General features: G+C 42.6%; 1 protein-coding gene across 7 annotated transcripts; it reads left to right on the plus strand.

Annotated features, from left to right (window-relative positions):
- Positions 1 to 375: 375 nt before the first annotated feature.
- On the plus strand, positions 376 to 23,831 carry klc1b (kinesin light chain 1b). Of its 7 annotated transcripts, none has more exons than XM_010739401.3 (17): positions 376 to 477; positions 6,958 to 7,229; positions 7,538 to 7,768; positions 9,516 to 9,597; positions 9,968 to 10,196; positions 10,319 to 10,406; positions 11,023 to 11,124; positions 11,658 to 11,831; positions 12,359 to 12,458; positions 13,806 to 13,858; positions 14,166 to 14,233; positions 14,500 to 14,608; positions 14,756 to 14,764; positions 15,028 to 15,180; positions 21,925 to 22,049; positions 22,209 to 22,266; positions 22,353 to 23,831. In XM_010739401.3, the coding sequence occupies exons 2-17, from the start codon at positions 6,981 to 6,983 to the stop codon at positions 22,425 to 22,427; spliced, it is 1,905 nt and encodes a 634-aa protein (XP_010737703.1). In that variant the 5' UTR covers positions 376 to 477; positions 6,958 to 6,980; the 3' UTR covers positions 22,428 to 23,831. The 7 variants fall into 7 exon arrangements, with proteins under 7 accessions (XP_010737703.1, XP_010737719.1, XP_010737726.1 ...); XM_010739417.3 differs by having other exon boundaries at positions 9,519 to 9,597; XM_010739408.3 differs by lacking the exon at positions 376 to 477 and adding an exon at positions 2,617 to 2,907.
- The last annotated feature ends 671 nt before the right edge of the window (positions 23,832 to 24,502 follow it).

Genomic DNA, 24,502 nt, shown 5'->3' on the forward strand with positions numbered 1-24,502 from the left:
TCTCAGTTTCAAGAAATGAGCCAAACCAATGGAGAAAAACTGTAAATATTTAACTGGAAGAGTTCCTGTAATCTATAATGCTCACAGATAAACACCAGGTGTCACTATGTTATGCTCTTTGGTATTTCTGTGGCGGAATTTACGCGCGATTTATCATTATTATTAATTTATTAATTTTCTTTTACAGTTAGAATTAATCCTTGAAGTTAAAGTAAAAAAATATGTTGTTTTTGAGAATGAATTAACATAGTAACAGTAGTATCAGCAATTGAAGGACACCACTACAGACAGACAGACAGACAGACAGATAGATAGATAGATAGATAGATAGATGAACGTGTCGCTGATGTCTCCCAAGAAAAACAAAACATGACGTCACTGTACATCAGCCGGCCGCGGTGGCTGCTGGGAGAGAGTCGCTGTGTTGGAGACATTTTGGATTTAAAGGGGCTGAGCTAGCGTCAGTCCGAGCTCTCGGTAAGTCACAGCTGTGTTTTCTATTAACCGACATTATAAAAGCGCGAAGCCGTGTGTACGAGCGTGTGTTTGAGCGGTAACAGTTTCAGACCGGGCCGGCGGAAAGCTTCAGCTCGGCGGGCTGAGCGGGCTGAGCTCGTAACGAGCAGGGAGTGGTGATGCTAGCGGGTTAGCTGAAGCTAGCTCGCGGCTAGCGGCTAAACAGATGAAGAAGCGAGCCGAGCTTCACTGTGTGTCCGACAAACATACGAGTTCATCCGGCTGAGAGCACGATGAACACAGCGAGGGAGAGAGCGGGTTAAACCTGCCTCTGGTGTCAAGTAAGAACCTGCTGGAAAATCACAGCCGAGCTGTGGATACCGAAACAAAACTGAACAGTGCGTCTGATCTGCTGACAGATGAACGCAGCCTGTCTGTTAGAGTTTAAGTCTTTACACATGTTTGTGCTTTAATGTTGTGCAGAGTCATCAACATTAAATCCAGGAGTTTTAAACACTGACGCATCACCGTGTGACTGTGTGGAGAGCAGGTGTCACAGTTTCTACATGTAGATACTCTGCCTCCTGTTTCTGCATCACTACAAACATCCAGGTCGATATTTGTCACACGGCTATTAGCAGGAAAAACAGCCCTCTGATCAGCACTGATGGATGACTACGGACACTTCCCTCCTGGCTGTCCAAGGCCCCGCCACACCCTCCTTGATTCCTGGATATCCTTTGTGTCTCATGGTGGTGGGGATGCGGGCAGTGCGTTGGATTGCTGTTTGTGCAGGAAACAGGAGGAAGACAAAGTGATCTGTTGGTGTCAAACTTCATCAAGTAGACAGGAAAAAGCTTCTCTGGGGAGACGGTGCGGACACTGCCCACTGGCTTGTTGATGCACCCACTGTAGTCTGTAGTCCTTTTTCCATTTCCTATGCTGCTTGTTTACTTTCTATAACGCCAGCCAGCACCACACCCTGTCTGCGTCTAGGACTGTGCTGTGTTTTGTATTTGCTCATTAAGGATTTTAGTTTGCAAGACAAATATTTCAACTGTTGTCCGTTGCTTGAAACCAAATCCGTGCATCTTCAAGGAGGAAATGGCCACCTCTGTCCTGCCCTGAAGTCAGTAAGATGTGCAATTACGCCTGGCAGCAGCAAGTACACACTTAGGCACAATTAAAGGTTATTAAGTTGATCCTCCTCTTGGAGAAGCAAAGGCCCGAATCAATGTGCAGTTAGTGATGGTAGGGAGGGACTGAGTGATGGTGGTGTTTGCCAAAGGGAGATGTGACATGTGAGGGCTCTCTGGAGATGGAGGCTCATGAAGAGAGGCGAACATGATAAGGAGATGACCCAGGTTTTTTTTCGCTGCTCAGAAGGAGCCAGCCACTTATTTCTTGAAGCACAGGGCTGTCTTTCATAACGCTCTTCTCTCTACCTTCGGGCATTCGTAATGGCTTCTGGGCTCGATGTGCTCCAGCTGCTGCAATATCATATGACCTTTGATCCACCTGCAAGGTTGAGTTATGAAACTCGTCCATAAAATTCAGTTCCTGATCCACCTCATCGAAACGACGCCAAATTCCGACTTGTACATTCAGCTGTTTTTGATCTGAATAGACGAGCTCTGGCTGTGGCATTAGGGAAATCTCATTCAGTCTTGTTAGCAGAAATGAGATGCTTCTCATATTGCTGCTCTGTTATTCTGTTTGTATAATGAATGCACATTTCTGGAAGTATGATCATTACGGTCCGGCATCATGTTACAAGTGTCGGTGGGCGTCCCATGTTCCCATCACTGGACTGGTTTGATGTTGGATTATAAGTGACATTTATTGTTTAGTGCTACAGTGAGGGTGTATGGCCGGTAATATGTTCACATACACAGTGCATGAGACTGTGGATTTTAACCTTGCAGTGTGTTGTGTGCCCTCGGCCGTGGTAGCGTGTGAACCTCCATTAAGCAGCATTGACTCTATTCCAGTGTGTCTCATTAGGCCTATTCCTTTGTGTCTGATGACTATAAAGGAGCAGAGTCTAGATCAGGATGGCTCCCTCCCCCCAATCCGACCTGCTCCTCCACGCTCTGCTCTCCTCCAGCTGTGGGCGGGGCTGCCTCCTGATGTGCGCCCTAAGCTGATGTCGCTCGTTCTGACGGAGCAGTGGGAAGGTCACCATCATCCTGCGAGCAGCTCCCGTCCTCCTCCTCTCCCCACCGCCGGCTCTCGTCGCTCTCATCCCTGTCCTGTTTCATTTCCGTTCGCCTCCGGTTCACACTCAGTGTTTCCTTTTTCATTTTGAGGCGGATCCTTTTTGGATTAGCTCAGCAGTTTTTATGATGCACTTTGCTGGCGTGTAGCGCTATTGCTGCAGGAGGAGTCATTATCTCATCAGCTTCTCTCCGTGCCAAACTATGAGGCTCCCGATCTGCCACTGAAACAGAGGTTAGTTTTCTGGTCCGGCAAGCTGGAGCAGCTGAAAACACTGCCAGCATGAATGATGGATGGCTTAAGGCTTCAGCAGGCATTTTGTAACGGATATAAAGATTCTTTCACAGTTTAATCTGCCCATTTTTCATATTGTGACAGTTTTTTTTTCGTCATGACTAGTGACCACCTTGCTCAGAATAAATAGTCTCACTATAACAGTATACACATGCCACTCTAATGATTTTAGACTGCAAGCCGATGGCTACATTTCATAAAATGCTCCGTCTGTCGTGAAGTACCATTGAGAGACAGGAGCATGTGTTAATGCACGTCTTATCTTTGTTGCGTATGTATTAAAATGGCAGGTCAGGTAACTCTGTGCCGAGAGATTTGTTGAAAATGGTTTCCTCGTGTGCCTGTGTTTACCTTTTGTTCATATTAAGAGGTGAACATTTCCACGTACTTGCTGCGACTGAATCTTGAGTAATAGTTGATCCTGCTCACGGGGGCATTTGAATAAAAGCCCAAATTAAATAAATATGTGCTTATGGTGTGATTTGTAACACCGTCAGGGCATTTTGTGTGGTCCCAAAAGCACTGTGACACATTTGAGCAGCATGAGTCGTATTCTGGGCCTGTTGAACTAGAGCGGTCTGTCAATTCCTTTGTCTGTTGTGTTTTAATGTGCACATGATTTGTATGAAACACAAAAAAGTAAACGTTAAAGATTAATTCAAGGGCAGTGGTTCTGAAGAAAAACAACAGGTCTGTTGGACTTTATCTCACCTCTTTAAAGACTTGGAAAATATTAACTTGAGCCGTCTGAAGGAAGCACAAGTCTTAGATGTGGCTGTTTGTGTATTCTATCAAAGTGAAGCTCCGTGTGACTCACATGAAAGCACTGTTTCTCTTCTACTCAGGCCTTTCATTCTCTTCGACTGTGTACAGGGTAATACGCTGTCTGATCTGTGAATATGCTCTATCTTTTAAAACATTTCAAATCTTGTTCAGAGACTGTTGAGCTTTAGTGCCAGCCCTGATCATGGAGAAATGTTCTGTAGTCACTGACGGCAGAGCAAATTTCTCCTCATCCGTCTCACATGTCTTCACGTGAAGTCCGTGTTTTATAATCCCCACCTTGACTTTACTTAAGGCTCACCCGTCTTCGTAGCATAATGAATAAAAGGTTATGTTCAGAAACATTTAGGGTCATGTGCTGCACGAGGCACATGACCCTAAATGTTTGCGAACATAACATCTTATTCAGAACAGTCCGATGCAAATGAGAGAATTTGAATATACTTTTATGTAAAGCACAGCGTCCGTTCTTAGTCGTGATCTGTGCTGTGCTCTGTTCTTCTTTAGTGTGAGCTCTTCCAACATGTTACTTCTTGCCTCTGACTCCACCATCAGCACATTTTACTGTTCGGCATGCTTACAACCATCGACTGTAAGCATGCATACCGTGACCAACACCCAACCTCCATCAGATCTGTTTTTATATACTCTGAGTTGAACATTTCTCAATGATGTTGCCGTAAAATGCAAAAAGATTTTAATGCTAGCAACAAATACAAGGTCACGCTGGTCTTCTCTAGACTTTCGTGCAGGTTTATGATCTGAAAACACTCACTAATTAATTATATGCTTTGTTTCATTAGAGTGGGGTCACTTGATGTGTGACGAAAACTACTTCTCTGTTGCCGTGGGTTAGCTTCGTCCTGCTCCTCTGTTACTTCCTGTCAGATGAATGCAAAGACGTGATCACGACGTGCAACAAAGTGCTAAACTGCAGATGAGCGACGCTCAACATCACTCCTGAGCACCATATCTAATATGGCCAATATTAATCACTCAGCGCTGCTTCAGCATCCTAACAGCTTGAACAGGATGCTGTCTGGATGCTTTCACTCGGAACATTCTGCATTTTTTTCAATTCTTCACTGGATTAAACTAAGTGGATTCATGATGGTAGGGATGGGAGAGCTTTTCAGCGGAGGGAAAGAAAAACAACATTATTATTTCACCTGACAGCAGAGGTATGTCATCTCTGTGTTATCCTCTCAGACAGTCCACGGTGTTAGGTTACCTGACATCTACCACTGCCGCTCTCTGTCTGTCCAGAGCCTCCAGCTGCTGGTACACAGGCTGAATAAAGCACATTTCCACAGGCTGACATCCAGTTGGTCATTAGTTGACTGCCCCTGTTTGCTTGTCTAGTCTCCATCATGAAATATATTAGCATAAATAACCTTCCTCTGACAGAGCCCGGCGGTGATTACACAATGTGACATGCATTACGCCACAGGAGGGGACATAATTACTGGATACTAGCAACAAACCCAGTTGGACATGTTGTCTGTTTTCTAGCAGTGCAGCCAAGGTCCTGTGGAAACGCCCAAACAAAATAAGTGTTCTGTAACAGCTGCAATGATTAATTGACCAACAGAAAATAAATCAGCAGCTACTTTAATAAACGATTAAAACGGTGAAACGCCATTAATTCTCTCAAACGTGTTCGTTTTCTGCTTTTCGTTGTCTCCTATGATGGTAAACAAAATGTGTTTTGGTTTGTTTTGATCAGACGAAAACATTTGAAGACGTCATCTAAGGTGCTGGGAAACAGTGACAGGCATTTCTAACCATTTTCTACGACTAATCAGTTAATAGAGAAAATGATCAGCAAATAAAATCGTGAATGAAAACATTCAGCACTAGCAGCAATTTATGATCCTGGTTTGACGTCTCAAGTAGTTTCATTCTTCACCAACCAATCAATCTTTCTCTTGCTTTTGCAGTAACAGGACTTTCGTTATCTCTTCTCATCTCACATTCCAAAGCAAATTGCTATTAAGTGCAGTAGTTTAGTGCTTTCTGTTATTTTTCGATTCTCTGCTTAAATAGACATTTGCTAAAAATGCAAGGGGTGGCTCACTAATAGTGTAGTGTATTTTTTCTCTTGGCAGATGGCTCTCAGCTGGTGTTTATTACTGCAAGCCCCCTCATCCTCTTTACCTCGTAACCCCTCACTGCTGCTAAAATACAGAATGCACGTTGCCTGGACCCAGGTCTGCTTTCTGCACAGACATTTGCATGATGTAGCCAGCAGCAGCAGCAGCAACGTGGCTCAGTGAGTCATGGGTTATCTTCAGACTGTTTGGGGAAAATAACACATGTTCCATGCACTCACAGAAGGCCTGACATTTCTTCAGAACACTATATCATCGACACTGAGCTTTCTGTCTCCGACTTGAGCGGCTGCTAGGCTGTATTACCGAGGCTTTTGTAATGTCATTCTCTCCTTGACGCCAGTCATGCAGCCAGCTAGGCCTCTGTTTGGATAAAGCGCTGGCACCAGAAGGCACAAACACTGCAGCATCTGTGTGCCCTCTGTTCCACGGCAAGCTGCAGCTCTACTCCCGACCGGAGCTTATTATAGGTGCCAAATTCCAACAGTCTGGCCACCCAAATAATATGTCCCTGTGGCCCTGGGCTATGCATAAAGCAGGCATTCTATGCAGGTCTTTAATTCGTATGTGGCTCCTCGTTCAACACACAGACTCAGTTGGATCATCGTCATTTTAATTCAGGTTTTATTGAAGTACCTTTTCCTTCCTATCACATTGACTTTTACAATTTAACACCTCAAAGAAATGCTGACCCGTCTCACACATGAAATTTTAATAATTCAGCTTCCTGTGGTGATAAGACAAGTTCATTTCCCCTTTTATGGCTGTCACGTTGCTGGTGGATCATGCCATGATCTCTCAGAAAGACTGGTGTCTGCCAGTATCAAAGGCAGGGCTCCACATCGTCTGATAGCTTTAAATAGAGACTGTCATGTCGCTTGAGGTGATGATGCTGTTTAGATGGTTCAGTGTGAATCTGAAGACGCTTTCAGTTAAATGGAGGACAGAGACATGTTGTGATTGTTGCAGCGCAGCCGACAGGTTCTGTTTAGTGAATTTCAGTGTTCAATTTCCACACTGCATCCACTGGGTCAGCCTGTTGTAACAGCCAGTTCCCCTCTTTCTGTTTTTTTCCCCCCCTCCCCAATCTGTACAGGTTTCCCAGAGCTTACATAGAAGATGTCCACCATGTTGTATGCACGGGAAGAGAAGCTCGAGAAGCTCTCTCAGGAGGAGATCATTTCCAACACCAAGCTGGTGATCCAGGGCCTGGAGGCCCTGAAGAACGAGCACAACTCCATCCTCCACAGCCTCCTGGAGACCATCAAGTGCCTAAAGAAGGATGAAGAGGCCAACCTGGTGCACGAGAAGTCCAACCTGCTCCGCAAGTCAGTGGAGATGATTGAACTGGGCCTGGGAGAAGCACAGGTAAGTCTGCATGGCAGAGGCTGAGGAGGGCGAAAACAGTATTTTTCAAATTCATAGTAGTAGATGTGGTCACTATTTTTTATTCTCAGAGTTGGCAGAAAAAGAGAACAGTTCACAATGTAGTAAATTTGTGTTATCTAACCTACACAGCCACGTGTTACTGTCCTCTCTGTGTTTCTGCTTCCTCATTCTATACTGAGCTTGTGTGGTGATCATGATTCATTCACAATCAGCCCGAGTTTGTCTTCTCTCGCCTCGCTGCCGCTTTGTCTTTTGGTGAATGTCACTGAACGAATGCTCTGTCTCAGGTGATGATGGCCTTGTCCAACCACCTGAACGCGGTGGAGTCAGAGAAGCAGAAGCTGCGAGCACAGGTGAGGAGGCTTTGCCAGGAGAACCAGTGGCTGCGGGACGAGCTGGCCAACACCCAGCAGAAGCTGCAGAAGAGCGAGCAGAGCGTGGCTCAGCTGGAGGAGGAGAAGAAGCACCTGGAGTTCATGAACCAGCTCAAAAAATATGATGAAGATGTCTCACCCACTGTAAGTACAGTGCACTGACAGAAAGCTTGGTATCAAGACCGAAGCCACTCACTTACAATAAACATCCATCTACAGATTGATTGTTCTGAGGTTTTTCATTCCACCATTTATGTGTTGTGGTTAGATTGTTCAGATTGTCAGTCTTTAAATTAAAATCCTTCCCTTCCTTCCTTTTTAGCACAGTTAACCAGAAACCACTGCCTTCGATTGACTAGATTCATATTTCATTATTATTTAACCCATGCACTCCATGAACTGGAGGCGAGGTTACAATGACTGATTGGACTTAAAGGCAGCACATCATCAATGATGTCTGATATAAGAGAAGAATACAGCCTTTGTTTGCAGGATAAGAAAATACATGATCTCAGAGGAGTGAGCCTTTCTGGCCAGGTCATGATTGATCCGATGGTAGGGATGAGTCGCTGAATTTTCTGACCTTATTCTTAGTCACAATAAAAGTCTGGAACAGCCTGTAAACACTGACTGCATAACTCCACAGGAACTCGTCCTGCCAATAGCCTGAACGATCCAAATTTTTGCCATGGAAGCAGCTTTTCCATTTCCCAGCTTTATCTAAGTCCAACTGAAGTCACATTTAGTCATCCTGTCTTTCAGTCAGATATTGTTTATATTTTATAAATGCACTGTTAATAGTTTTGTGTCATTTAAAGGAAGATAAATATCTTAAATGCTCCTCTTTGTCTCAGCTGGCTGAAGGAGCATGTCGATATCTTGTTCGATCGTCAGCTGATAGCGGGCTGCCAGCATACCTGTAGGAAATAAGAAACTTAGTAAACAAACATGTTATTGGCAGACACTTTGCTGTTTGCAGTGATTTATAGGGGTAGGGAACACACCAACATCTAACCAAACTGAAGTGACATTTGCAAGGACATTTACACACGTGCCGCACCCAAGTATCTAATTAGCTATTTAGCCTGAAAACTGACATTAGCAGTGCACTTTTCTACGGTTTGTTTGGTAGTTCATTCAACAAGTTACCGTGTAAGATAAGGACAAGACGCGTGTTGATGTTTGTAAGTTAGATAAGAAGCAGACTTTAGTAGGAAAGCTAATGATGGGTTGTTGTTTAGAGTCTGTGGCTCTTGTTTGTTCTCAAAGGAGAATACATGTCATGTGATTCACAGAGCAGCTATGCACTGTATGCTATAGTAGACAAAGAAAACTTACATTTTATGGACTTTAATAATGTCTTTTGATGAATATGGATGAGTCCAGACTATCCTTGAAATCCAATTTATCCTGTCAAGGTGAAATAATGAGCAAAAGTGTAATTTTAATACTGAGTATTTAATGTTTAAATGGTCTGTTACATTTATTATATAGCTGTATGGTGAGGTTATATTACCTTTTTGTCCGGCTTTGATTATAACTACCGGTATATGTTATATGAGATGTTATTACTTTAAATGACCTATTGACCTAAATGATTCAAAAAGCTAAAAAAACAGGACAATGTTGCCAGATGATAAACGAAATCTCTGATCCTCCGTGTCTGTCCACTCCGATATAATCATATACTGTAAGTATCAAGCTCGCAAACAGATATTATCTCACACTTTGTGGTAATCAGATCGATGTGCATGACATTCTTCATTTTTTTTTCCTGTTAACTGTCATTGTATCATTTCACATATTGGCTCGGATGATTCCTGAATTGTCATCCCTGATTCCTGCGGTCTGTTAGAGGATCTTACAAGCGGCTTTGTTTTTATTATCTCAGCAGGAGGAGAAGGACCGAGAGACACCGAAGGACTCCCTGGACGACCTCTTCCCCAATGATGAGGAGGAGCATGGCCAAGGAAGTAAGAACAACACCCAACATTTGACTGCAAAACCTGATGACATAGCTCTTCTATGCTTCCTATAAAAGACACACTTTGAATAAGGAAAAAATGGCATGTCTGGTTTGACATTAAGATCATACAGGCCTGACTGCCTGGTGTCATCCATCTCCTAGTAGATTAACCTGACAGTCCATGTAAATCTACAACGCTGGGTTAGATAATGTCCTGTCATGCCATTTAAATACAAACTGATTTGTCCCCATAATCCAATTATTCCCCGAAACCACAACATTGTGTCCATGCAAATGTAGTTAGCGATATAATCAGCTCAGAGTTTCTCCCTTTGACATCCAAGCTGACCTTTGCCCTTGTGCATGTCACCCCGCAGTGCAGCACCAACACAACAGTGCAGCCGTGGCTGCAGCCCAGCAGGGAGGCTACGAGATCCCAGCCCGTCTGAGGACCCTGCACAACCTGGTGATCCAGTATGCCTCCCAGGGCAGGTACGAGGTGGCCGTCCCCCTCTGCAAGCAAGCTCTGGAAGACCTGGAGAAGACCTCTGGACACGACCACCCTGACGTGGCCACCATGCTTAACATCCTGGCCTTGGTCTATAGGTCAGTTCTACTCATATTTTTCTGATTTTTACCCGTGTCATGTTGCGCTCCATTCTCCACACATTTTGCCAAAGAGTGGGATTGTCATCACGTTTTCCTGTCTCTTCCTCTCACTCATGCAGGGATCAGAACAAATACAAAGAGGCTGCCCATCTGCTCAACGATGCTCTGTCCATCCGTGAGAAAACCCTGGGCAAAGACCATCCCGCTGTAAGACTCTGCCATCATCATGACAATTCTATCTTCAAGTGGAGACACACATGTTTAGATAGATTAAATTAGTTATCTGGTTTTGGTCCATATTGGCTCGAAGACTCTGTGAACAATGAGGCAATAATGGCACAGTTTACTGTATGTGCTGTTCAGTCTGTAAGGATTTGTTTCCACTGTTAAAGTATCGATTCTTGACCACATGTGCCTGCAGGCTTGAAAGTAATCAATCACAACTGCTCACTGTCAGCTAATACATCCGGCATGAACCAAAACCTTGCAATTGGAGTACACAGATGATGGGAAAACATTAAAATTTACTATGAATTTTGTTGCCTCATTCATTTTGATTTACACTGTGGCAACAAAACACCTTGAAAAGCCTAAAAGAAGCTGTTAAAGCACAGTGCTGGTCTCTGCAGCTCGGTGAGGTATGCACTTTGCCTTTAAGCTTTTGAAAAAGACTTGATTGAACAGTTTACACCTATATGACATTTTTTTTGACACGTCAACAGTAAATTAAGTTCTGATATTTTCAAGGTAAGCTGCCAGTACTAAAGCAAACCAGCAAAAGGAAATGGCCTCACTCAGGTTTTCTTTGCTTCTGCCTGTCAAGGTTGCCGCAACGCTGAACAACTTGGCTGTGCTGTACGGAAAGAGAGGGAAGTACAAGGAGGCCGAGCCTCTGTGCAAGAGGGCTCTGGAGATCAGAGAAAAGGTAGGCCATATCCCTGGATTGCACCAGTAGAGCCGTCCACAGCACTGCTATCGAGGCCTCATCTTGAAGCCAGTGAACAATTAGCTCATTGTAATAAACTAATTAACAGTGATAATATTTCCAAAATGTCGTCTGGAGATACTGAAACACCAGTGTCTATAAATAGGCAGAAGAGCAAATCATTTTCTTAAATTGTCTGAAGTTTCCACTGGGTGCCGTTCTCGTGTCGGAGGGGAATTAGAGAGTTTAATTGAGAGCACAGCTGAAAATGGATAGCAGGCGAGGCAGGAGATGGATGGGAGACATGACGAAGCTACACTGCTCACTAGAGTTCAATGAGTTCCCCTTTGCCTGAAAGCTCTGTTCTGTACCCTCTCTATTGATCAGCCAGGCTTTTATTAGATCCCCTGAGTGCCTGTTGCCGGCAGATGCGAAAGCAGCAAGAGGTACAGAAGGGGAGAGATGCACAGAGGAACCACTGAGACACAAACTGAAATGTTAATTCAAAACACGCGCTTCTTGATTTCCATCAGGTCCTGGGGAAGGATCACCCAGATGTGGCCAAGCAGCTGAACAACTTGGCCCTGCTTTGTCAGAACCAGGGCAAGTACGAGGAGGTGGAGTACTACTACTGCCGTGCCCTGGAGATCTACGAGTGCAGGCTGGGCCCCGATGATCCCAATGTGGCCAAAACCAAGAACAACCTGGTGAGACAAGTTACCGCACCAGCCTTTTATTGTGTGTATTTTTTCTACCCCCCCTTATTTTCAAACATTTTAGTCTAGTATTAATTTCAACAACAATCACAGTCCCTCTTGAGCTCTGCACATACCAAGGTAAACAGAGGCAAAGTGTTTTTTCATTGTGGGGAGAATCACTCAGTTGTTCTGTCAGCCTGAGCTCGGTGTCTGCAGGGATGTAAACTTTCTGTGCCTCATTTACAAAAGGGCTTTGCAATATAAAAGTTCTAAGGGACAGCTGGATATATTTCAGCACACTTCAGAAGGTATTTCTAGAACTTTGTTTTGATTAGCATCGCTTATACACCTGCCCCACTGATGATGGAGAGGCCGTATTGAGGAGACGATGTGATACTATTATCATTTTTCATGAGTCACGGTGCACAGGAGAAATATGCAGACAGACTGCTCCTGCTCTCAGGGGACACATTGCAAGTCAATAGGCCCGTTCGATCCAACACTAAAATGTGCTTTCAATTCTCTTTCTTCTTTAGGCATCCTGTTTTCTCAAACAGGGGAAATACAAGGAGGCTGAGGTCCTGTACAAAGAGATTCTGACTCGCGCTCATGAGAAAGAGTTTGGATCTGTTGATGGTAAGGCCTCGCGGTAGAGATTGTGCAGCACATGTTTGAAGGGTTACTTTAATATTGCTGTGGTGGAGGTCATCTAAGAAACACAATAACAACTACAAAGTTATCCTGAGAAAAATGGTGGTGGGTTACACTAAACTCCTCAGATATATAGATTAGATTTGTTTTTGTTGTTTTCAACTGTCCTCCACCATTGTCTTCTCTTCCGTCTCACACCAGCGAGCAGGGTCAATGACGGACAGATGGTTAAAAAGTGGACGGTGTTCTAAGCAGGGTGCCAACCTTCACCATTCAGAGGACGCAAAGAATCTAAATAAAGAGTTTACTTGTCTGAAAGATGAACTCTCGCAAATTTTCTTCTCTTTGAGTTTAAGCTGCTTTTTGTCAGCTTTCCTCTGGGGATTAGATCGACTGCTTTGAAAAAGGAATGAAAGGGACTCGGCACAATGTGCAGCTCTGACGCTTTTTGAGCAAAAGCATCTCACATTTTTCGGAGAGATTCATTTTTCATGTATCACTTAACGTGACAATGGAGCTCAGATTTCTTTTTAGTCTCTTGGTGAGTTGAAGGTTAAGAAGAAGGAGCATGGCAGCATTAAGCACCAACAGTTTGTGTACCTGTTTTTTTAAAAAACAAAACGGGTTCGTATTTTAAGCAGCTTTTATAGTTTTAAACATCTTTATTTCAAGGAGTTACAGATTCTGTTGGTTCAGGTTTCAAACATGCATATTTAATGAATCTATAGCTTGAATACTTAATAATGGTTCTCTGTAAAGTTTGCAGTCTGTATGCATGGTGTCTGAAAATGATTATGAGATATTCATACTGTCTTTATTCTTTATATCACATCATCTCTGTGGCCTTCTTTGCCTTGCTCAGGTTGTTGTATAACCAAAAAATGTAATGGTACATTTATGGTGTTTGCTATAATGAGATCTATATCCTTATTTCTGCCTAAATGTTAATGAACACATTAAATTTAAAACAAAGATGTGTTACTGTGTGTTACTAAACTTAGTGTCACTGAATAAGCTCAGAAACATTTTATCTGAATCAGTCTGTGTGTTTTTAACAGCAGTGTTTTAATATTTACACCCCAGATCAAAGCAGACACACATCCAGAAGTGTATTTCTTTAGTCAAACATAAAAAGGATTTTTCTCCACACGGGTATATATTTTTCTGTGCCACTTGGTGGCTGATGTCACTATCCTTATCAGTGCGGTAATACGGCAAGCTCAGCCTGCACCATAAATAGTTCATCACTGATTCAATAAGACATCCTGAGGTCTATTTTCTAGTCCTGTTGTACTGTATGCAGACCAGCTCTCATCTCTTGTCTGTCTGCAGCTGAAAACAAGCCCATCTGGATGCATGCAGAGGAAAGGGAGGAGATGAGCAAGGTGAGGGGATTTGTGTGATCAATCTCATGTCATTTTGAACAGAAGCAGGGCAAATATTTAAACCACTTCCAGTTTAATGAATGAAACATGTCGAGTTCAAAGGGTGTTTAAATACCGCGCCGCCTGTTTCACTTCCTGTGTGTAGAAGTATAATCCCTTTGCAGGGCGCTGTCTTAAAGACACAATATATAAACCCCTGTGGGTATATGATGATTATATGTAAACACAAAGAAAAATGCTGCTGGTCCAGTTCAAAGCACCACTCCCCTTCACTCTTTTCTTCCTCTTTTCTCTCATTTACTTCCAGGGCAAGCACAGAGACAACACTCCATACGGAGAGTACGGAGGCTGGTACAAGGCCTGCAAAGTCAACAGGTGTGGCAGAGCATGATAAGCATGTTTGTACAGCATGGTTGTAAATAAAGAGAATTCACCATTTAACCTTTATTGTTTTATAAAGGCTTGAAGTTGATTATATTGCAGTAAAATGTTTTTTTTGTATTCTTTAGTGTTTAGTAATGTGACTAAATCAATCAGAGTTTATAGTTTTCTTAATCCTCCAGGGTTTTTAGTGTTTTCTTGCACTATTGTTCCTCAAATCACCTTTTGGATACATATCGTGTGCCCGTTTCTCTGTCCAGCCCTACAGTGAACACCACCCTGAGAAACCTGGGTGCCCTGTACCGCCGACAGGGCAAGCTAGAGGCTGCTGAGACCCTGGAAGAGTGCGCCGTGAGGTCTCGCAAGCAGGTCAGCAGCATTTCCTGAGCAGAAATTATCAATTTCTGCATGCAGATCAGTTCCTATTTTTAATTTTTTTTTAAAATGTGTTCCCTATGTTAGGATAGCTAATCTCATGATATTTCTTTCCCTTTCTCTACATTGCTATGGATCCAGAGCAACACAGTAAGTGGTTTGTCATTAACTGATAGCCCCCATAGAGTCCTCCACCCTGACATCACTCCCATCTCACAGTCATTTACAATGTATTGGTGCCTTGAATGCATTGAAAGAGAAAGAAAGCATAAACCCCTTTAATACCTCCATGTAACTTTGCACCCTCACCCATATCAACAAGCTAATGTCTATCTCCGAGCCACTTCTGATTTTTGTTCCTTTTTTTGTTGTTTGTTTGTTTGTGTGTCGCACTTGTGTGTTATTCCCATCAGGGCATCGACCCAATCCACCAGACACGTGTGGTGGAGATCCTGAAGGATACAGAGGGCGACAGGCGGAGGAGCAGGGATAGCCTGTCCAGCGTTAAGTATGAGAGCGGCTCTGAGACCGGCGAGGAAGTGAGTATGGGCGTGGAGTGGAATGGGGTGAGTACAAATCCACTACAGTTGAGTCAACACAACCAGTGACCTCACTGGAAGAACAAGGTGATGTCAGTAATGTCACACACAGTGTGGACTGGTACAGAACGACCTACAAATCAATAGTAGAGTTCAAAATCAGACAGTAACTGTGAGTGTTGTGTAACTAGAAAGGTGAGTGTTGTGTAACTGGAAAGGTGAGACTCGAAGACTCTTAAGCTCTTTAGTTAACGGGAAGCCGACTCCTCTGGCTTCTGTAAATAAATGATCAGAGCCGGTCAGGAAGGTGGACTGGCTGATCCACCTCACAGGAAGTTCAGGAAGACCCTCTCTCCACTGTGGTCAAACTTCACAAAAGCACAAATTTGTCCTTCCTGCATGCCCTCTTTTATGATGCCAGTGTTGCACATCATCATCATAAACTAATTATGAATGATTGTGGAAACAAAGTTGCACAACTTGTTTTTCACAGCATGAGTTTGAGGCACACAGTGGAACAGCTGCTCACTCCCAGCTCTTGATTTGGCTGCACTCAGTGAACTGCATCTGTACCAGTCCATCAACTTCACGTACACATGCCTTGTTCCTCTCGTGAGATTAACCTGGAAATGTATTTTTTTATTTTTTTGCAAAATATAAAGCTGATTGAGTGTCCTGGCATGCTGACTGTTGTGTTTTTTTTTTTTGGACAACATCTGAGTTTGTTTTTTGACCTAGATGTTCACGTTTCTTTGTTGTTCATTGCTTGACAATGAAGTCTCAGTGTCTCGTTTTAATAAGTGGTTGTTGTTTTGCCGGCATTGCTTCTGCACAAGTGGAGCGGGAACAAAAAAATAAAAGGCACAGGCTCATTCTGTGGCACCCTGGTAGCTTATTAAATATTTATTTGCTTTTGTGAGACTCGCAGAGATGCGACCTGTCTAAATCCCTATTAGTATGCCTATGTGTTTTCAACACAATTGACAGGTCTCCCAATATCCCCGATGCTCATCCGTCCGCAGTAAACTGGCCAGTTGATATGTAATGTATCATCCTGCCAGTTTTATTGCCTTTATTATAACGTCCACCCTGCCTATCAACAATCGTTAGTGTCATTTCACTGCGGCGCTTTTATTTTCTGCGTAGTGATTCCCACTGGACTTCTCACCCAGCTCCTCCTTATTAAAGAGGTCAGTGCTGAAAACGTGATATTCAATGTAGCGGTGTATGCACTTAAATAGGCACCGCTAGAGCTGCAGCCCGGCTCAAAGAAGCCCTCTGGTGCTGGAACATACCAGCAGCAATGCCTCGTCTGAGCCTGAGCCACACCCTTCACCACACCAACCCAGTCCAAACATGCATGTAGCAATGCCAGCCTGCCGGGGCTCCCCATTAACACGCACACTAATGGACCCATGTGTGTTCACTGTTGTCACATGGTCAACAAATGTCTGTTAACCTAAAGTCTGCCGCTCTCTCCGAGTAACATCATTTAGATAGGTGTTTTTTTTTGTTTTTTTTCTGTTTGCTGGCTGGTTAACGTGAATGCCGAATGCTTCTCCACACACACACGCGTTCACACGCATAACACGGCTCACTCCAAACCGCTTCTATATCAACTCCAACAAATGCAACGGCATGCGCATTCATCCGAGTGTGCACCTGTTTGTCTTTAAAACATGTGGTGGCATGCAGAGGACTGTCGGTTCGGTGTGTGTGTGTGTGTGTGTGTGTGTTTGTGCTAGAATTTCATTATCATGACCATTGCACTAGAAATGAAACACCACAAGAACAGGAAGTGCACTTTTGACATTTTCATGCTTTTTGAAAGCTTATTTGTCACCAAACTTTTGAGCTTTTGACTAAAAGTTTCCATCAATCCATTCATTTCCAAAACATAATATATGTAACTCCAGCTTGGCTATGTCGTGTTTTTAAAAAAAAAGAACTGTCTGCTTGTGTGTAGATATTCACTGAGAGATGATGAGCGATCACTCACCTACTGTGTAGTTTTGCCGAACCACATCCTGATAGGTCACTGAGGCTATAGCCGTGGTTTACATACTCATACCGCAGATCTTCACAGTTCACTTGTTCCATTATTATCATTTAGATGGTACTAATCTAAGTGCCACTTTTCAGGAGCTCATTGACAAAACAAGTGGAGGGATACAAGGAAGTAACTCTAAAGAGACGACAGCCGTCACCTCTTTAAAACGCATGATTTGATTTGTGTGTCTGCAAACGTGCTTTGTGCTCTCGCTTCAGTGTGCTGCCCGTTAGCTTTGCATGTTTCCTAGATTTCATCCTTTTCTTTCTCCTCCTTCACGTGTCAACTAACCTGCTTCCTCGTTGATTACATGTGCCATGACAACCAATCAGCCTGTCAATCAAATTTCCTTTTCTCACTCAGTGGATTGTACTCTCCTTCTTCAACTCTCATTCCACACAATATGCTTGGGTGGGTTGGTATGTAATAATAGTGATGATAAATAGGCTAGATAATTAGTCATCCCTTAAGGTAACAGAACACAGGGCAGGCTGAGGCTAGTAGCAGAAGATTAGGATTACATTTACAGATTCATATTTTGCTTGAGAGCAGGTTCTGCTCAGGTTTATGCAGGGTTTCTGGCCCATTCAAAATGCTGCAGACTGAGATATTAATCACTATGGCAGTCCCTCCTGTCATCAGTGTAATGGCTATATTAGTTCGCCCATTTCAGTGCTGATGCTTGCAGATGTTCCACGTCTGCAGTGCACAGTCACTGGCCCTGTGCAGTGTGCCAAGACCAGGCTTCCTGGTACCCAGAGAGGAAAGAAAAAAAAAAAAAAAAGCAGCTGAGTCACGGTGACTGCAACCACCAACCTCTACTGCATCATCGACCCGCTTGTTGTAGTGCAGCCCCTGCGCTGCTGTTCTCTGATGACTTGTGTTTGCGTAGGACCCCTCAGCTCAGGTTTACTGAAACAATAACCAGACCCTAAGCTGCACACTGTAAACATGGTGCAGGATTGACAGACTAGCTCAGATGAGTGCAGCAAAAAGGGGTGAAGCTCGGGTTTACCAATATGTAGGTGTGTAGTGTAGGAAGCCCAACCCAGAGCTCTTGATCTTACAATGTGTGCCGTTTTTTGTCTGTTTCTCTCTTTCTCTTTTATCAGGCCTAAGCCATCAAGATTATTCCTCCATCCTTCTCTTCTTCCCCAACACAATAGCAAAAGGATGAGTGTTGTCGTTCCCTCTGGCCTACTCTGTCCCAACAAACCAACAGCTCTTCTACCATTCCCGGTGCCCCGTCTCCGGCAGAGACTCAGAAAGCCCCCCTCTCCTCCTCCTGGTTGTTACCTCTGTCCCTTGTTCATCTGACAACTGCTGGGACGTTTGGTCTTCTCATCTCTCTCTCTCTCTCTCTCTCTCTCTCTCTCTTTCTCTCTCTTTCTCTCTCTTTCTCTTTCTCTCTCTCTTTCTCTCTCTCTCTCTCTCTCTCTCTCTCTCTCTCTTTGCCTCTAACTAACCCCGTGTCACCCACCATTTCAGAAAAATCAACTCTTTCTCTCACTTAACATTAAAAAAAATCATTGTGTGTGAAATCTTTTTCCTGTGAGGAAGTCACTTGCACATTTTTCCTCTCTCCAACACTCATTTGTAATATTTCATAGATGCATAGTACATTTATTTGTCTAGATAGCTGAGTGTGAAAGTAATTTATTGGAAGAAGGCAGAACAGGAATGTTGAAAGATTTTGAAGGATCTGTGTCACCATTTGACTGCTGCAGACATCACTCCAACCCACAGTCAGATAAAACGATCACGGTAGAGTCAGTATATTACAGTCATTCATCTGCACAGTTGCTCTGCATTGGTGTGTTTGTTGCCTTGAGCACTCGCAGTCTTGAGAGTTGACCTCAAAACTAGCTTCCAGCCGGGTGCCCGCATTTAGCCAGTGTAGTATTTTCTTTTTTTTTATTGTTGTGTTTTCTGTTTTTAATTAAAGCGATGATGAGATCAAATGCCTAACCAGTTTGGAAATAAATGGTACCATGCAGTTTGACATGCTAATAAAAGTGTCATTTCAATTAAACTTCTGTGGCCTAGTTGGCAGGAAATGAGAAGGGAGCATTGCTAATTTTTTTTTATAGATTATATTTCCTTTTTTTTCCTTTTTGTTTTTATAATTTGTGTTTACATTTTATAAACGTTGATTCTTTTGTGGCTGAATATTAAGGCAGTAGCTTGTCAACAAACGCCATAGTGTTGCCTGTTGCGAAAGACCAGAAGGGCCGAGATCAAATAGGCCAAAGCTGACTGCAAATTGGTCAGATCCCAGCTAGCTCTTGTTGCCATGGGAATTTATGTACAAGTTGCTCTCACTGGCTTCAGTGTCCTTGGTTTGATAGAGTTATTCACACAGGCTCTGTGCTGGTGAAGTGTGTACACAGCAGCTTGCATTTACAAAGGGAATGAGCAACATTGGCTGACACTGTAAAGCAAATATGACAGCAGAGACCAACCGGAGCACCTAGCACAGACACTGGCCACCCCGAGAGATTGCTACATATTTATAGATTTCAAAATAAAGGACGTAAATGCCTTTAATTGCCTTTATTCGTTGGTGTAGGAGTAGAAGCTAGTGTTATAATTCATTGGATGTCTGGATTCCACAGTAGTTCTCGTGTGTATTTGTGTATGTTTTTGGTGGTACTGTCACAGTGCCCACTCTGGCTATGGATACTGTATTTGGAACACAAAGCTTAATGGAGTGTGTTGCCTTTTTTTCTTACACAGTCGTTTGCAAGTGCAACATTGTCACTTTGGTGAGTCTTGTTTTTTGACACCAAAAGTACAGTGCGAGTGTTTCCTCAAGATCAACATGTTGTTTCAGATGTTTAACTTGCTGAATGTAAAAATGACTTTAACATCTTGGAAGTGTAATTGTAGGCTGTATTTATAGATTTGACAAGTGCATTCACTATACAGCTTTTCAGTATGCTACTTGCCTTGATTCTTCATTCCTTCCAACGAGTACTCCTATTACTTCTAATGCAACTCTGAACAAAAGAATTGACTATGTACATCACATAATTATGACAATATTGTTGTGTTAGTGGAATGCTTATTTATTGAACTGTCTATTCTTGACATATATAGTGTGACTTCAGTTTACTAAAGTGGAAGAACATAAATGGTAAGGTCTATAAGCACTATCTTAGTAAGTAGGACTGCATTATATTTACCATTCTGCATTGTGATGATTATTGCATCAACACTTGTTGGTATTCTCAAATAAAGTTTTTCATTTGTGAACGTTTGTCTTTTCTCTGCATCAGAAGGAGACGTCTGTGTTAATGTGGAAACAGACATTCTTTTAGATTTTCATTGCGCCTGAAGAGCCACCCAGTGGAACAGAAATAATAAGCCACAGTTCCCCCTGCTGGTGATGAACTGGTATTAGATTGTGTTGATCACAAACATTGAGTATTTTGTTATGAATTTAGCCAAAGCCATAGAAAATACCTGTACTGTACTTACAGGTTGGTTAATAATCAAAGCACAGACTGTAGGATCGCTGGTATGTGACAACCTAAAAATGGATGGATGGATGGATGGATGAATACGTTGGTGTATCATAGTCAAAAGCTTTGAGTTGGCTGATTAGTGTCATCATTGATTAATCTGGTGCTTAATTTTCTTAATAAATTGCTAAATCAACCGGTCTGTAAACAGTCAGAATACACTGTCAAACGTCCATCACACTATTCTAATGCCCAAAGTCACATATTCACATTGCTTGTTCTGTCCAGCACAAGTCCCAAAGATATTCATGTTTCTGTCACAAAAGATAAAAGCAGCGAAGTCCCCCAATGAATACGCCGAAACTAAGTCATAAACAAATGATTAATAGTTGTATCAGAATCTAAAATCAATTAAAGGTCGAGTGTGTAAGATTTAGCTGGCACTGTTTACAGAATCTGGAATAACTGGAATGTAATATGCAAAACTCTCTTTTCACTAATGTATAATCATCAGAAAAAAAGAATTGTTATGTTTTTGTTTCCTTAAAATGAGACTTTAATATATGCAGACACTGCAGGACCTCTTCCACAGAGTTTGCTGTGCTGCGCCACCATGTTTCTACAGTAGTAGTTGTATTTATCAGATCCAAAACCCATGCAGGGCGCTTTGGTGACTTAATGAAACACTGGCTCGAGATAGGGCTTTTCACCATAGTTTCTCCTAAAGGCTTATTATAGAAGGGTGAGGTGGGGTGGATGCAATCACCAACTACACCGCTAGATGTCACTAAATCCTACACACTGATCCTCTAAGCTTCAGTTACTGTTGAGGAAAAATAACACACTGCAACCACTGGACCACCATGACACTTTTACACTAGTAACTGTGCTTGATGGATGTGTGTACATTTGTTTGATGGTTACAGGATGATAATGAAAATTACATTTAAAGCTCCAGTGTCAAGAAATGAAAGGTGATTTAAGAAATTGCATGTTTACAAATCTAGCTAAATATTTTAGTATCACCTAATCTATTTTTAGTGGTCACATTAAGTATAGACGTTCTTTTCTTCTGAGACTTTGTGATCATGATATTTGGCTGAAACCAGCCATTCAGGACAAGATTGGCCTACACTGGACCATTAATGTGAAACATGAACCTGCTGCTGCAGATGTTAATTAAAAAGAAGAAAAATATTTGCAGTCTCCACATCTTCAGTGTGGAATGGATGGGTTGATGACTGTGTGTGTCTGCAGGATGGCAGCGGAGCCCTGCAGCGCAGCGGCTCTCTGGGGAAGCTCCGAGACGTCTTACGTCGCAGCAGCGAGCTGCTGGTGAAGAAACTGCAGGGCAACGGACCGCCTGAACCTCGCAGCACCAAGTAAGAACACAAGAAGTTCTCTGTGAGGACATTTAACTGAGATTCAAAGCAAATCGTCTCGTTAAAGTATTATTGAGAGGAAATGATGTCTTTGGAAACAAATTTGAAAATTGAGTGTCCAGCTACACAAACATTGTTTTCTTATTCTTCGTTCAACAGCATGAAACGAGCTGCTTCCTTGAATTACCTGAACAAAACCAGTGATGATTCATTCCAGGTGAGGAGATGTTTACACAGTGTCTTTTAAACTGTAATAAAATGTGTGCTGTGTTATCAGAAATGTCTTGTCTGTGTTTTCTGCAGCCTCGGGGACGCAGTAATTTCAGGGAGAGCCGGGGCCTGAGCTCCAGCACTGTGGACCTCTACACTGGAAACTGAGCCGCAGGTGGGCAGGTAGCTGATCTACGGGCTGATCTGCTCACCGACCCAAAGATGCTCCTTCCTTCGGCTCGTTCTCTGAGCCACTGTGATCACCAACAACACTACCAGACAGCGTCATCCTCCCACACAGCCTCTCTCACCCAAAGACCCGTTTCCTCTAAGATTCAGACGCAAAGACATTTTCAGTCTTCAGAGCATAAACATACGTAACAATTTTTTTCCAGTTTGTTAAGTCTTCCAGAGACAGATTGCTGTATGTTTCCTAATATTGATGTCGCCTCATCTCTCATCCTTTATTAATAATCACTGTGACTTTGCACTTTGACTTCATCTGTTGCCTGTTCTGGTATATTTCTCCTTGTGTTGTTTTGATTTGAGTCTTCCTGTGCCATTCATTGTTTTCTTCAAAAAAGAAAAAAATAAGAATATAATAAGATTAAGGTCTGTTGGGTTTGAAATGACACTATGTAAACTGACGTAATTACACTGTTAAATCGTTTTTATTTTCATTTTAGTGGTGATAAATTTGCCTGTTGAGATTTACTTGCAATGCGAGGTGTCGGTCGAAGCTTTGGGAAAACAGGGTGAAAGGTTGACCCTACAGATATGATGTGAGTCATGTGACTTGTCGTGGATAAGTTCTGTTCATACAAAGTTTTGGAAATTGAACTAGGCTGCTGCTTTAACCTCTACAGCTTTGAGAGTGTGTGTTTTTCTTTGTTTTTCTTTCTGCACCACTTTCTCTTCCATTGCAGAGAAATTACAGTAACAATCTCTGAGTCATTCGTGGCCTCAGAGTGCTGAGAAACACAACCATGAAAATGTTCAACTTTTTAAATTGTATATATAAACAAAAAAAGAATAATGAGGCTGAACTGGGTCACTTGATTCTTCCCGGTCCTCCTGAATGATCTCTAGTGCCATGCATGACCTCTGCCGGGTTTAAGCTGCCAACTGTGAGCACATCTTTCTAATGTTGTTTACAGTGATTAGATGTGTAATAAATGTCTAGATTTCTACTTATGTGATAATTATAGATTTTGCACAATTCTCAGAGGGGTGTCTTCGGTCTTTGATTGCATATTTTTTAGTCAAGCTACTCAAAAGAACTGGAATGTCTCAAAATTATTCTTGATTTTGTTTTTTCTTGTTAATGTGTGTGTTTTTGCTCATCCTCTGTAATAAAATGTATAAAATAGAATCTGATCAGAAGTTTGCAAGTCATCAGGAAATTAGCTGGCATAGTTTTGAGTTTGTTTAGGTTCATAATCATTGTTGGTAAGAGTTGAATGTGCATCTGTTTGGATCTTAAATAATCCCATATGTCATGAATACACTACTACAAATCTCAACTATTGTTTGATCGTGATTCAGAAATAAAAACCAACAATTTTCTATTCATACTTGTGTTTTTGTCATTTATACTAATTAGACAGGATGTGGTTGATTTGTGGATTTCCTACAGACCTCTCATCTTGTGTTTAAACTATTTAAATTAATGGATTGGTCTGAAAATACTTAGCAAGATCATAACCTGTTTTATGTTTTGCCATGTCCCTAAACCTGCAGATTATATCAGCGAAATCCACCGAGAATGATCTTAAACGTCAGCGTCTAAGTAAGGGTGGGAACCTTGTGAACCCTGATGTCTTGCCAAGATGTGATGTGTTTTCCCCGTCCTCCTGGTAGAAGTCAGCCTGGGGTTTCTCTGCTCCCTGGTAATCTCTCAGTATGTCAGAGCTTTAATGTGGAGCCCCGGCCCTTTAGGAACTCTGAGAGCTTTGAATTAAATGATCCAAGCAGGGTTTACGTTCCAGTGGGAGCTGTCAGGCTCCTTCTCTTGGCTGTCTTTGGAAGCAACAGCAAGTCCAGAGTAGCAGAGTTCATTAGTGCGTGAGAGTTGACACCATGCCCTCAGAAACTTTAAATGAAAGAAACGTGGATGTTGTTGTAACTCTTACTTTCTGTCAAAGCACTCCTGTTCCCTCATGAGTAAGGATTTCATACAGCGTCAGGCAGGTGGCTGGCAGGTATATAAAATCCATTTTTTACAACCTCCAGTGTGTCCTTCA

The sequence above is a fragment of the Larimichthys crocea genome, chromosome III (genome assembly GCF_000972845.2).
Source record: "Larimichthys crocea isolate SSNF chromosome III, L_crocea_2.0, whole genome shotgun sequence".
NCBI lineage: Eukaryota > Metazoa > Chordata > Actinopteri > Sciaenidae > Larimichthys > Larimichthys crocea.

Excerpts from the sequence above, each read along its gene's own strand:
- klc1b (XM_010739401.3), top strand. The coding sequence starts at position 6,981 with ATGTCCACCATGTTGTATGCACGGGAAGAGAAGCTCGAGAAGCTCTCT. Across the intron at positions 7,769-9,515 it reads ATGAAGATGTCTCACCCACT|CAGGAGGAGAAGGACCGAGA; the intron begins GTAAGTACAGTG and ends TTATTATCTCAG. Across the intron at positions 22,050-22,208 it reads CCTGAACCTCGCAGCACCAA|CATGAAACGAGCTGCTTCCT; the intron begins GTAAGAACACAA and ends TTCGTTCAACAG.